Genomic DNA, 15,555 nt, shown 5'->3' with positions numbered 1-15,555 from the left:
TATCATTTAGTATCATTTCTATCCGAAAATTATTAATATATTTTTTGAATCTTTTGACAGTATTTTTATCATATGAGCATTACATAGGTGTATTGTAATAAAATCTTTATTCGAAAGGTCACTTTTATTAATGCAAAACCTAAGACATATTTGCAAATATTCAGTTAAAGATATCCCATTGCAAGCTTTAGTAAATTGCATGTAGATTTGCAAAGCTGAAAGTCAGTTCAATAGAAGATAGGGTAAACCACCCAGTTATTGGAAGATATTTTTTGTTTTAATTTGCTCATAGAAAATTTACCATTGATTTTATCTGCGCAGCATTTGCAGAAATGGAAAGGTATTTCTTTTCTTTTATCACTTCTCTGTTTTATTTAGCGAATTTAGTGTTCCTTTTTGAATAAAAATGTAAAATTTAAACAAGGTTCAAAAAAATTAGTTAATGGACACTTTATTTAGTTTTTGGACACCGTTTTTGGCAGTTATTGGACAGGTTAGGTACAATTGTTTTAACACAATTTTTAGCTTAATCTGAACTTAAATCGTGGTACCTACCTATTTACCTATTGTTGGGGATTTATGTAATCATGAAATAAAACATTTTTTTTTCTTTACTGGTATTTCCATTTATTTGTCTTTGTTCTGTAGGTAGTAATTATACAAATCGTCTATTTCTTCTTCTATGATTTTATTGTCTTCTTCTGAAATAATATTTTTCTGATTGTCAGTATTTTTTAATTCACTTGTATTAGTATAATTTCTTAAGTCTTTTACTTCATTTCCTTCTTCACTTTGATTACTTTCAGAGTTGTCGTCACTTTCTTCCTTATAACATATGTGACACAAAAACAGGTCATCATCTTCTACAGGAATATGGTCCTTGTGAGATTTTGGGATACAGCGTTCATGAAAATCTTTTTTACATGTGTCACATTTTAATCGTCGGCCCTTTATGATAGACTTTTTACATATAAAACATTGATTATATTTTGTTTCCGATTTATGAAGTTTTTTATTTTTTGCTGTTGACATTTTTTCTTCCCTCTGCCTTTTTCTCTCCAATTTTTTTGTTTCCTCTTTTAGTTTTAGAGCACGTTTAGCCTCAAATGATTCCTGATATGATTTAGAAGTAATCGCAAAGGGAACCCGTTCAACGTTTCGTTTAGCTTTTCTTTCAGGTTTTTTTGGAATTTCAAGGTATTCAACAATACTTTTCTTCTTTAACGCTACGCTGGAAATATCGGGAGAGACTATATCGGGCTTCGAAAGGGTATCGGTAGGTTCTTCAGTTGTTGGAATATTTAAAACGCTGGAATCGGCAAAATGGATCTCATTCTCGTTAATGGCCACAGAACTTTCAGGTCGTGAAACTATTTGTTCCAACTTTGCAGATTCGTCTACAAAATTTGCATCGGATTCCATCGGACATTTACTTGTTGAAGGTAGACTTAAGGCGAAAGGTAATGCTCTAGTTGAACCCTGTAGACTTTCGGGCTCTATATTGTTAAATTCTAAAGAGGGGATTTCAATACTAGCCAAATTTTCATAACCTCTTTCTGGGAAAGTAGCCTTTGTAACAACTATATTTTGAATGATATTTATTTTACCTAGCTTCTTAATTTCACTTTCTGCATTTGCGGTAGTGAGTTCTACTGCATTGTTAGTGTCATTTAGAATAGGATAGCGTAAGTCATCATTTTTAATTGCATCGGGTTTACCTAAGAATGACCACATTTGATGAAGTTTTAAGAACTCATCATTAAATCCTTCCTTTATAACCACTGTATCAAACTGTTTAAATTTTTGTAAAAGTTCTTTTCCGACAAAATAAAGAAACTTGTCGTGATTCAACTGGGCTCCTGGATCTGGTATTTCCTGTATAAGAAAGCAAAAAAAAATGGTGTTAAATCATAAGCTGAAAACTAAAATTATATAAATTGTTTACTCTAACAGATTTATTGGTTCCCCCTAAACACTTTGAATAATCTACATTATCTGGGCTAAAGGGAAACAACCCGCATGCCCTAAATCCATTTATTAATATATTGGGCTGGATTACTTCAGTGACAACTTTTTCTAGAAGTGGAGCAAATGATGTTTTGTTTAAAACTTCTCCGGGTTTTTCTTCATAAAATTGTCTAACCGCTTTCTTCCAGCCCATTTTTACTGGCCTAAAAACAGCAACATCACAGGGCTGTAAAATCCTGGTTGCGTTGGGATATAAAGCGATGACCTCTATATTCAGTTCATTACAGAGTAAACTGAGTTCATACGTTAAATGAGACTTATGTCCGTCCAAAAAAAGAACCACTGGAAACTGAATATTATTTTCTATCAAATGGGGGTAAAAAATATTCTTAATATATTCATAAAAAGTCTCAGATGTCATCCACCCATTATCTGAACGACCGATTCCCCAAGACGAGTTTACAGTAACAGCAATTTTCTCAGGTATTCTCTTGTACGGGAAGATGATCATAGGTGGGCACATTATCCCTGAAGCAGCAAACGAAAACATAACGGTAATATTATCTTTTGCAGAACCTTTTTCAATTGAATATACATTTTTCTCCCCCTTTGCGGCAAAAACTTTACCCGTCTGAGGGCAAATTTGAAAACCAGTTTCATCCCCGTTAAATATACGGGACGGATCTTCCATATCAATATCTTTAGATTTGAGGTAAATTTTAATTTCAGCAAACCATTTTCGGATATCCGCTTCCGATACACATGCGCTAGCTGAACTTACAGCCTCACTAGTTCTTTGCACTATACTGGGATGTCTTCGAAGAAAAGCCTATTAATGCAGTAAACCAAAATTAAACAAAAAAATTATTAGCCAGTACCTACCTATTTTACCTTAAACCAGCAGTCTCCTGGTCTATTATTTTTAAAGGGATTAGGTCGGGGATTCTCCAGCAAAAATTTTTGGACGCTATTAAGGATATCTTCCTTTTTACGTGGAAACCCACGTTTGGCAAGTTCCACTATCCATCTAAGGAAATAATCAAATTTTATAAAAATCAAGAAAGCCCTTACATGAGCCCTAAATTCTTACTCGACCAGCACATATTCCTCTTTTGCTGTAAGTATCGGAGGCGGCCCACATGTATCTTTGTGTCCCGGGTTTTTCATTTTAAATTCAATGGTAGATTTTGGCACGCCATATTTTTTTGCAGCTGCCCTTAGTGAGAGTTTGCCAGTTTTTACATCCTGCACTGCAGGCTCAACAAGATCGGAATCATATACAGATCTTTTAGGCATTATGTTAACCTACAAAAACAAGCGTGTTAGTTATTGGACATAACTTTATTTAGTTATTGGACAGGCGTCCAATAACTGCTTTGGGTACTTATATGCCAACGTTTCTTGTGTTATAAGATTCAGCAGAAAACGGGCATTTTTAGGTAATGTAAGACCTAATGATTTTAGGAAAAGTAGTAATTGGACAGGTGTCTAATAACTGAAAAAAATTGGTTATCAAGTTTAGTTATTGGACACCCCCCAAATCTAACTTTACTCTTCGTGAAATGCGTTTTAAGCATGCAAAAACATGTGAAAAATGATATTTGCTCTGTGTATACTTAGTGAAACGTCATTACATACCTTATTTTACACTTAGCACCTCACTTGTCACGAAAACGGGTTCTTAACGATATCGTAAGAAAAATTCCGGTATTCGACACAATCAACAGCTGATGTAAATTTTCCCGCCAAAACAAATTTTAAAGATGGCGCATTATGCGCAGCCGCCACATAAATGTTTTTTAATGCCATCTATGCGAAATCGAAGAAAATAGATCAAAAAGAAATCTTATTTTTGTTTTGTAAAACTAAAGTGTCTAATAACTGCTACATGTCCAATAACTGGGTGGTTTACCCTATTTCTAAATCGTGGAAAATTTTAAAAATGATTTTCTACTAATCATCTCTAATATAGGAACAATTCTCTTTGTCGGTTAATTAAAACCACTGCAGTATAAATATACCCTCTTTTATAGGGTATCAAATGCTTTTAAAGACGGATCATCTTTAAATTTTGAATTTAAAATAATCGCCAAGTTTGTAAATTATATTGTAAAAGAACTGATATTTTTAATTTTCATGCTTTGGGCAAGAATATCCTTTAGTATCATTTCTATCCCAAAATTGTTAATATATTTTTTAAATCTTTTGACTGCATTTTTATCATATGGGCATTACATAGATGTATTGTAATAAAATCCTTATTCGAAAGGTCACTTTTATTAATGCAAAACCTAAGACATATTTGCAAATAGTCAGTTAAAGATATCCCATTGCAATCTTTAGTAATTGCATGTAGATTTGCAAAGCTGAATGTCAGCTCAATAGCAGATACTTTTAAAATGGTGGAAAATTTTAAAAATGATTTTCTACTAATCATCTCAAATATAGGAACAATTCTCTTTGTCGGTTAATTAAAACCACTGCAGCTTAATTATAGCGTCTTATTATCATCAGTGGGATTACTTACAATATTTCCTGTAGCGTCAAAATATAAAAGAGGGAGGTTATAGTTTATTCGCTGTTTTTGCAAGATTAAAAACTTTTCTAAAAACTGTATGATTTTACACAAAAAGAACCGATACTTCTTTAATACATGGATGATCACTTTGCATTAATATTCACTTGCTGTAGAATTCGTTGTTGTGACCATCAGTGGGAATTTTTATACTTGATATTTTATCTTGAAAGTACTTATAAAAGGGACTCGAGAGATACAAAGGAATATATTCCGTATGAGATCATTGTGGCCAACAGTATAGCTAAAAATATCTTCATCAATTAGCTTGTTAAGCTTTATTTATACTAGGGTGTCAAATGCTTTATAAACACTGATCATCTTTAAATTTTGAATTTAAAATAATCGCCAAGTTTGTAAACCATGTTGTAAAAGAATTGATATTTTTAATTTTCATGCCTTGGGCAAAAATATCCTTCAGTATCATTCTATCCCAAAATTGTTAATATATTTTTTAAATCTTTTAACAGCATTTTTATCATATGGGCACTATATAGGTGTATGTAATAAAGTCCTTATTCGAAAGGTCACTTTTATTAATGCAAATCTTAAAACATATTTGTAGATATTCAGTTAAAGATATCCCATTGCAAGCTTTAGTAATTGCATGTAGATTTGCAAAGCTGAAAGGCAGTTCAATAGAAGATACTTCTAAATCGTGGAAAATTTTAAAAATGATTTTCTACTAATCATCTCAAAGATAGGAACAATTCTCTTTGTCGGTTAATTAAAACCACTGTAGTATAAATATACCCTCTTTTATGATCAGTTGGATTACTTACAATATTTCCTGTAGCGTCAAAATATAAAAGAGGGAGGTTATCATTTATTCGCTGTTTTTGCAAGATTAAAAACTTTTTTAAACTGTATGATTTTACACAAAAAGGAACCGACATTTCTTTAATACATGGATGATCACTTTGATTTAATATTCACTTGTTGTAGAATTCGTTGTTGTTCTGACCATCAATGGGAATTTTTATACATGATATTGTGGTAGAGGATCTTTTCAAAGATTTGGGCTGTTAGCAGTCGCGTGTAAACACGACGTCTATTAGGGTTGGTTGTGAGTTTCAGTGTATACTGGGAGGCCTTCCCTATCATTGCATCTATTGAAGCGGGTACATCAATAGCTTGGTTATGCAAAGTATACGTTACTGAAAGGGCGTTGCACAGTTCTTCAATATAAATATCGAGTCCCTGTGAAACGGAGGGGATAGCTGATGCTATAATGGAAGGCAAATTGAAAGTGCATCCTAAGAATGTCACCTCCTTTTTACCTTTGGTGAGAGACTTCTGGATTTGGTTTGTGACAGATATCTTCTGGGGGCTAACTTTGAAAGTAGCGGCAGAGAATTCTTCCCTGGATCTGACTTGTTTAGTAACAAAGTCTCTTTGTTTCGAGGGAGAAGATATATCAACATCCAAGTTCTCAAATTCCTTTAAGATTGACTCTGTAAAGGGTTTCGGCTCAATTGTGGCTTGGTCTAGGGATATTCTGTTTTCTTGGACAATTATGCCCTGTCCGAATATTGCCATCAATCGAGGAGATGAGAAGGGATCTTCATCATCTGGTGTGAGGCTATCACTTGTGGGTGGAATGTTGCTTAATAAGCTTACGTTTGATAATGATTGGTTATCCATTATTAAAAATAAGTGTTGGTGGTGGTGGGGTGGTTGCTTAAAAAGTTTTGTTGGTGTTGGTGGGTTGGTTGGTTTTAATGGGTTGGCGAACTTCGCTCCTGCATTAAATAAATGGTTTGGTTTGGTTTATATTTTATCTTGAAAGTACTTATAAAAGGGACTCGAGAGATACACAGGAATATATTCCATATGAAATCATTGTGGCCAACAGTATAGCTAAAAATATCTTTAAAAATTGGTTTGTTAAGCTTTTCAGATACTAGGGTGTCAAATGCTTTTAAACACTGATCATCTTTAAATTTTTAAATAAAAATAATCGTCAAATTTGTAAATTAAATTATAAAAGAACTGATATTTTTAATTTTCATGCCTTGGGCAAAAATATTCTTTAGTATCATTTCTATCCGAAAATTGTTAATATATTTTTTAAATCTTTTGACAGTATTTTTATCACATGAGCATTACATAGGTGTATTGTAATAAAATCCTTATTCGAAAGATTTATTATTGGTACACTGCTCCGTTAAAGATATCTCATCAAAGATCAAGGAGCAGCATCTCTCTATATCCAATTCTTTTCGATAGCCTTGTCAGAACTGAGAATCTATACCTGATTCAAAAGGGACCATTTTAAGCAAATTTTTGAGAGTCGTTTGGCTGGGTAATGGTAGTCCTCTTTTTAAGAACCTGTAAGATTTTGGCCCTCTTTTGTATAGAGCTAAAGCAAATGCTTTGTCGCGAAGGAACCATTGTGGTTTTTTTAATTTAACATTATCAAATGAATTTTTAAAAAATGATGCCATGGCTGGATCTCTTCTAATTCTTTAAACATTTCATTTTTAGAAAATCCATAGGCAGTCTTTAATTAATTTGTCTTTGGAAAATTTAAGTTTATTTCTTAATTTAGTTATTCTATTTTGTTTTGAGTTTTATTAAAAAAATATAATTTCCTTTTTCTTGGTGTTAAATCTTTTCCCCTCGTTTCCCCTAAAATAACGAAAATATTTTTTCTAGGTTTTCTTATAAAACACTATTAGTAGTTAATCTGACATCTTTTTTAGAGGCGTTCAATTCAGGGTGCAGGTCAATGGCTATATAGTCTTCTATTTTAGATAGATTTGGAGGACGTACTTTAATATTGCTTATTATATTAATTTTTGAAATTAACGAGGCTTTTTCGTCAGAATTAATTTTTGTTTTTTTTTGGTACTGGAAAATAATCTTTTTCAGTATCCTCTAAAGAGGGTTTATCCTTTAAAGAACATCTAGGCATTGAGCCCAAAAATGTGTTTCAGAAAATGTGTTTTCTTGGTTTTCCTTATTAATGTTATTTTGAAAACATAATTCTTTATGGGAATTTCGCCACTGCACTGCAAGAAAATTACAAAATAAAACAGTTATTTTTTGTAAACACTTCTGCGTTAAACCTAAACGGACACTGCTTGTCAGCAGTTATGTTTACAGTTATACAAATTTGCCTAACAAAGAAAAAAATGCTTAACGTTTCGGAAAGTTTCTCTCTTTCCGTCGTCGGAAGCAATAAAAATACAAAGAATAAAGAAAAGGACTATTTAAAATATTTAAATTAAACTATTCGAGAACACTTTTTTTTTAAAACAGATACGTCTACAAGAAACCGTTACAACGGTTTCGTGTATGAAGTTAAGAATTACGGTAAAAATTGTAATGAAGTTAGTTAATATTACAACAAACCGTTACAATGGTTTCTTGTAGACGTATCTGTTTTAAAAAAGTAAAGTGTTCTCGGATAGTTGAATTTAAATATTTTAAATAGTTTTTTTCTTTATTATTTGTATTTTTTTGCTTCCGACGACGGAAAGAGATAAACTTTCCGAAACTTTAAGCATTTTTTTCTTTGTTAGGCAAATTTGTATAACTGTAAACATAACTTCTGACAAGCAATGTCCGTTTAGGTTTAACGCCAGAAGTGTTTACAAAAAATAACTATTTTATTTTGTAGATTTTCTTGCAATGCAGTGGCGAAATACCCATAAAGATTTTTTTTGGATAGATCAATCCGCCACATAGTCATTACCTACCAGTCAGAAAATTGTAGTCTACCACCACTAACTATCTCGAGGACTGTCTTCCTACTACTCATATAGGCAGACCGTACCTATTATGCAAACAGAGAAGCTGTTTGCACGTTTTGCGTTGGTCTGTTAAATAAATTAACGGTTCATCATCATCATCTGACGAAACCTGGGACGCTGACTGCATGTCGGTAAGTTGAGTAGTGAGTTCCACATACCTTCTTTGAGTTATCGGCGTGTTCTTTAGCTTCATATGAATCTGATTCTTGGTCATCCGCCGTAATGTTTCTTTTGCGTTCACTTACTGCGGCAGATGCAAACTCAACATCATCAAACACATCCGTGTTAAATAGTTCAATCCCACACTTTGCAAAACTTTTAACCGCTGTTCCTACGACGGACACGGTGATATTTTGAACATCTAACGGAACTTAATTTCAATTCCCAAAAGTTCACTTAATTTGTAAATTTTATGTTGAAAAATGTTGATTTTTAGGATCATTTTGACATATTTATGTTTAATTACAACAGCGTTCTGTTTAATTTGTAATTTAGGCACAAATTAGGACCAAAAATAATTATAATTTAATTTAGTCTCTCATATAAAAAACATAGGGATAACTACGAGTAAATATTGAGAGCTTTGTGACTAAAAAAAATATTTAAAAAATATATAAATTAAAAGAACTGGTATTAAATAAGTTTAAAATGGCGATCTACAGTTAGTAGTAAAATGACGTTTTAACGAATTTGTGAGATTTATGATGATCATTTTCGAACTCGATTTCGAATTATTCCTATTCTCTTTGTATTCGAAAGAAGCACTGTTAATTATAAAAAAAATAAACTGAGTTTACCTTCGACGAAGATTCCATTGTTCACACAATACGCAAATGAGCCAAAACACTAAATGTTCGGCAAATACACGCATTGTCTGGAACCGACTTAATGCAAATATCTCCAGAATGTTTAGATTTAGGTATAGAGAAAACATCTACCATATGAAAAAGATCTAGAATTGCTGCCGGTAGAACGTAAAAATGAAATAATATACCAGGTTTATCATAACATAACATTTTGTATTGGGTTAGATCTGGCAACACTGCAACCTCAATATTATCAAAAAACAGTTTTTACCTATAGCGGAATAAAAATTTCAAATGATTATTCTATTCCGCTCCTAAATATGTCAAATAAACTCGCGTTTATAATCCACATAATAATAGCTTCAGATGTGGGTGCTTACAGTGCATATTGCAACGAAAATGCATATATCTGTACCCCAGAATAAAAGTGTATTAAGTCCACTTTTCTCGAAAATAGGATTTTTGCTGCATTATGTGAAATATTTAGTTCACTTTAATATGCAAAACCGTATCAAGTTCTATCTACAATATTAAACAAAATAACATTTTTATAACCGTATTAAGTCACAATATGTCCCGGAAGAAAACAATATTAAATTAAATAGAACCCTTTCTTACCGGCAACTGTGAAAAAATATAATATTAAGGGGTCCGTTTCACTTTAGGGCTGTCAAAATTAACAAATTTTCTATAAAATAAAGTGGATATTCTGCCTTTTTAGACTAAAATAAAGAACTTAAGGTGAGGAAAAATGCGATTTTTTGTAAAATAAGCGAGAAAAATTTTCTAACCTCAAAAATATTTTCATAGCTTTTCGTGCAATAGTTTTTAAGAAAATCAATGAATATATAAAATATATATAAAATACCAAAAAACACCAGAGACTAACCAACGCGATTTTAAGAAATCGAATATTCCTCACCTAGTTCTTTCACAAATGTCTTTTACTCTATTTTGGTAGCAAAATTTTTATTTTAAATGCAATCCTCGCGACAGCCCTAAAGTGAATCGTCACCATATTAAGTCCATATTTGTCTAATGTTATGATGGCATAGACAGTATTAAGTACACAATATCGGCAGTTATTTGTTGGACATGAAGTGCATCAGTGGTTAATAAGCATAAACAATAATTTGTCCTGTTTAGATTTTTAATAGAAGAGTATGCTTGTAAGTATCTTCAAGCAAAAGGATTCTGGGTCTGCTGAAAAACGAAGGAAGTAGTATTAAACTACCTGAAAATTCTGATGGTAAGTTATCCTAACCTCAAAATAAAATTAATAATTGAGCAAAAATAATAATTGCAGTAGAAATAGCTTGTAGCACCTGAAAATGGGATTATTAAAGGTATAGTGCCATTTTAATTTTACTATTTTTAACATCAACTTGACTTTTAGAGACCCGAAATAGCGAAATTCCGGTAGAAGAAATTAGTTATACAGTAGCCGATTTTGAGTATCTTGACACAGTCAACATAAATGAAAATATGCCCAGTGGTGAAGGAAATGGAAAATATAGTGAGTCTGAAAGTATAGTATTCTAATTGCGTCGTTTTATGTGGTCTAATACGTTTACACTTTTAGAAGGCCCATCCTGTATAAATGAAAACTTGCCCAGTGGTGACGGAAATGAAAAATATCTCAGTGAGGTTGAAGGTATTGTATTCTAATTGCGACGCCTTATGCGGCCTAATACTCTTACACTTTTAGAAGGTCTATCCTGTATAAATGAAAACTTGCCCAGTGGTAACGGAAATGAAAAATATCACAGTGAGGCCGAAGGTATTGTATTCTAGTTGCGTTGTTTTATGCGGCCTAATACTCTTGCACTTTTAGATGGCCCATCCTGCAGGTCTAAATTAACTATTTATACAAGCGATAAGAGGGAAAAAATGATAGGCCGTACTAATATTATGGAAGACGAAACAGAACTGCAAGAGTCAGATGATGATAGTTTATTAGATCCAAATTATGAAAGTGACAACGATTTTTCACATCACTCGAGTGACAGCACTGCAAGTCAAAGGAATGAAAATAAGAAGAGTAGAAAGCGGAAACGACAAGAAAAAAATGGAAAATCAATGAACAACACAGTTTATGTAAATTTTAACTGAATGATGCATTTTAGTTGCAGCTTGCAAAAAAAGATGGAAAAACATAAGAGATAATTATTATAAACAGAAAAAGCACACTAAACATTCAACAGGAAGTGCCGCTATTGGAAACCGTAAACGCTATCCAATTTTGGATCAGTTGGGATTTTTAGATACGGTTGAACACGAAAGAAGATAGGAAAAATGTTTTGGAGTAAACAATGTCTATTATTGATTTTTATTTTTGTAGGGTCTTGACAAATTCTGATTCCCAAATTATTACTGATTCACAAAATGCCTTGCAAAATACTCGTGAAACAATAGATAATAATTCGGAAATAAGTAGTGAAGAAGCTAATACACGAGAGTCACTAGATCAAAAACGTTCAACTGAAATATCATTTCAAAAACCCAAATAAAAAAAAATGACCCAAATAAAAAAAAGTGAGAAAAAAAACAATAGCTAACAAAAGAAAGAGAAATGTTGACGATGGAATGTTATCTGTCTTAAACAAGAACCTTGCCGAAAGGGAAGCTTTGATAAATCAACTTACTTCATCATCTGAATCTCATGAAGATGATATCGACATATTGTTCCAGAGCCTTGCAGTTACCGTTAAAAAATTTCCTCCATTATTAAGAGCTGAGACAAAGAAAAAAATTTCGAAATAATCTCAGATGCTGAATTAGAACTATTGAAAACATCAAAACAGCCATCTAATGTGTCACCATATGAAAGTAGCTCAGAGCTACTTTCATATGGTGACATATGGTGAACTAGTAAGTTCACCCTTAGTATCTCCCACGGGCCAAGGACCGTCAGCAACAAACTGGTCACACCAGGAAACTGGGATAGACAGGAACTGGAAAAGCCAGGAGCAAGGAGTAGGCAGAAATTGGGAACACCAGGGACAAAGTATTGACAGTAACTGAAGACACTAAGAACAATGGATAGACAAGAACTGGGAACACCGGGAACATGAAATAGAGAGTAACTGGGAACAGGAACAGGAGATCATCGATAAAAACTGGGATGATCAGGAAGATCAACTGAGCAATGCAGACGGCGGTACCATACAAAACTTTGTAACAAACTTCAGAGTATAACGGTAAAAGTACTTAGGTACATATTTGTAAATTTAAGATACTTATAAAAAATAAAAATGGTAGAGAATTGTTTTTTAGTTCGTTTAATTTAATAATTACTAAAATGGTCAGTTCCAAAAATATATTTGAAAATAAAAGATAAAAATCCAAAATATTTATTATCTATTAACATGGATTTTAACGAAATAGGTAAGAACACTATATTGATTCAAATAACACTAACATTTGCCAATAAAGTAATGCCGCTATCTTAATTTCTATGAAAATGTTACATCTGATTTTTCCCATGTAGTGTTCAAATGGTCTAAAAATCAGCAGGAATGACCCATTATACAGTAAAGACACTATCGTTAAATCATTGGTAGGTCTTTTGTGGGCATTTCACAAATAAAATCAATTGTCTCATCAAAAACTGAAAATGCAAAACAGATAGTAAGCTTTATAAATATCTATACAAATAACCACAACCATATTTTTAATATCTAACTAGTAATCCAAAATGCACTTTTATATCAAGGCATTATACCCATTTTCTGATTAATGGGTACACCCATTTTCAAAGGATTTCAATAAATCTTTAATATCCAGGATTAAAAAAAATGCTGTGTACGTACCATGTTACATTCTGTTACGACCAGGTTTGTGGTCGGTTCTCCCTGGGCGAAATCCGTGATATAACCTATCTTTTTTCTTTACTTGGCTGCAGGAGAGTTGGGTGTTTTTTTACAAAATTGTTTGTATATTAATTTTCGATTTTTTGTGCTCTTGAAAGATAATTTACTTTACATCACCGTAACCAGACCTTGCTAGCAAGTCTGTAGTCATGGAACCCATGGAACATATAAACGAGCAGGAGCAGTAGGTATTTTACAGATACAATACAGCTACAGAAAATATTTTTTTTATAAGTTGTAATATTTTCAAAGTTATGTATAATAAACATTCGTATTCTTAATCATTTCATTTCAAAAGTAACAGTTGGACTAAAAATTTAAGAGTTTAAGGATTTGGAATTGTTTATGAGGTTTTATCAAATATAAAAATAAAATTTATAAAAGAGATAGCCGGACTAGGAAAATCAAGATTTCGAATGCCATTTAACCATCTTCAAACATTGTTAAAGTGGATACCAAAACAGTTTCACGAATTTTACAAAAACTTAAAGCACGCAAATGTAGAAGATGGTCAACACGAAGATGAGAATTAATGAAGTATGGTTGAGCACCTGTGGGTACACTTAAGAAAAATACGTTTTATGTTTTTTAGTTTGACACCCTAAATTTACTATTAAAATCTTGTTGAAAAGAGTTACATTACTTTTATTTAAACGAAATTGGATGACTCGACTTTAATTTTATTAAAAATCCCTAGTGTTAATAAATTTCAAAAATCCATCGGAAATTTAGGCCATTAGAGAAGCTTAGGTTTGATCGGTAAAATCTACCACCGAACTTCAAAAAATTACATTTTTTTAAAGCAGTACTGTTACTTAACACATTGTTTCTCTAGCTTGTATTAAAATAATGTCAGTATCAAGTCCTGTTACTTCACATAACATTGTAACAAAATAATATTAAGTCCAAAAAAAAATCTAACTCCAAAACCCAAGTAAAAACTCACTTTCTTTAAAACTGTATTGGTTGGTTTGGTACCTATTAATAATAAGTAATATTTCTCCTATAAAAATTTTGAATGCTCTAATAAAATAAACAAATCGGAAAAATAACAAAATTGCAAAAATAACCCTTTAATTGGCTTTTCCCAAAAATCGATAATTTGGACTTAGTACACTTTTATCCTGGGACAGATATAGATCAAAAGGGCAAATTAGGGCAAAAAAATTAAATATTTTTATTCTAAGTATTTGTCAAAGAACTTCACAAAAGCAATGTTTACTTGGATACACGCGGATACATTTTTTAAACTCAACGTGAAGTTTTGACTTTATTGAAATATTATCACATATTGACATATCCAAGTAAATGGAGAATAAATCATAATGAATTAACTTGGATTAAGCTTTGCTTTACCTTGTCGAATAGCTGAAAACTGGAGACGATAATAATATGCGCAGCTTTTCTTTTAGAAACATTAAACACTTGTAACTTACTCGATAAATAACGAATCTGCATGACTAACAATATTTTGTTTTAAGACATGTCAATTGCAAATCAAAGTCAGAGTTGATATAAACAATATAACGGTGCCAATGTTATTTTTTCCGATAATGTTCAACTCCTCAAACATTTAGCTGTAAAAAAATGTCATATTTTTGTACTTTTGTAAAAATTGTTCTTTTGAATTAAGTTCCGCTAGTAAATTAAAATATTACAGTGTGCGACGGCTGCTTTTAAATAGGCCTGCCCAAAAAGTTTTACGACTTCTTTATCAGTGACAGTTCTCCCAGAATTGTTAACAAGGAAACTATCGCATGCTTGGCTGTAATAAGTTTTTAAGGGTCCAAAAAACCATATCTAACGGCTGAAGACGGTGGGTAGTGTGTGGCTAAAGTCCTAACATAACGAGCCCATTGTTTTTGCATAAATTTATGGCTTCCAAAGAGCGATGCGAGGAGTAATGACAAGTAATATCAGTAAAATGGGATTTCCTGTGAGGGGTGAGTATATTTAATAAAATGTCGATGTTTTGTAAAAGATACTTTACAAAAGATTCAGTAATCATCCATCCGCTCCGGAACACTGTTTGGAGGACATCCATTGAGAAGTTCAGGTCTCATTCTTACCCGTGCAAAAATAAAAAATGGGGGAACATACGAACTTTGAGCACTCATCGAGCAGACAACAGTCGTATTTTTCCGCGCTCCCCACTTGCAACTTTTGCAACTCTTCTGTTGGTGATAGAACTTTTGGCGTTTTATTCGGAACTGTGGAGAGGCTCGATTCATCGGCATTGTAGATCCGGTCTGGGCTAAATCCATATTCTAATTTAAGTTCTTTTAGTATATTAACAAATCTGGTAATTTCAACCTTGTTGAAACCAAACAAACGACCTAGTGATGTTGATTCGGGTGTCCTTAGACTAATTTTACGTCGTTTCATGAAAGAAATTAGCCAATCTTTACCGGCCATTTTGGTAGTATTGTTAAAAGAGTTTGAAATATTACTTTGAGTAAATTCATAAGCTAACTTCCTGCATTCCAGTGAACTAAGTCCAAAAGCGCGACTGTCAATCTCTTTGAGGTAATTAGCAAACTTCTGTTCTTGGGCGTTGCTAAAAGCTTGCCTAAATC

At 32.4% G+C, this 15,555-nt stretch overlaps 1 protein-coding gene across 6 annotated transcripts; it reads right to left on the bottom strand.

The window, feature by feature from the left end:
- Window positions 1-286: 286 nt before the first annotated feature.
- LOC115880147 lies at window positions 287-3,878 on the bottom strand. 6 transcript variants are annotated; one of them, XM_030897277.1, is made up of 4 exons: window positions 3,059-3,878; window positions 2,860-2,995; window positions 2,564-2,797; window positions 287-2,496 (listed from the first exon to the last, which is right to left on the bottom strand). In XM_030897277.1, exon 4 carries the CDS (start codon window positions 1,732-1,734, stop codon window positions 628-630), a length of 1,107 nt encoding a protein of 368 aa, XP_030753137.1. In that variant the 5' UTR covers window positions 1,735-2,496; window positions 2,564-2,797; window positions 2,860-2,995; window positions 3,059-3,878; the 3' UTR covers window positions 287-627. The 6 variants fall into 5 exon arrangements, 5 of the variants coding, with proteins under 5 accessions (XP_030753137.1, XP_030753138.1, XP_030753135.1 ...); XR_004049819.1 differs by having other exon boundaries at window positions 287-1,556; window positions 1,608-2,797; XM_030897275.1 differs by having other exon boundaries at window positions 287-2,797; window positions 3,059-3,273; window positions 3,607-3,878.
- Between the last annotated feature and the right edge of the window lie 11,677 nt (window positions 3,879-15,555).

The sequence above is a fragment of the Sitophilus oryzae genome, unplaced genomic scaffold, assembly GCF_002938485.1.
Source record: "Sitophilus oryzae breed Bouriz unplaced genomic scaffold, Soryzae_2.0 scaffold_1616_pilon_pilon, whole genome shotgun sequence".
Taxonomy (NCBI): domain Eukaryota; kingdom Metazoa; phylum Arthropoda; class Insecta; order Coleoptera; family Curculionidae; genus Sitophilus; species Sitophilus oryzae.
Note: the sequence above shows the minus strand (reverse complement) of the source record. Positions and strands in the feature narration are given on the sequence as shown.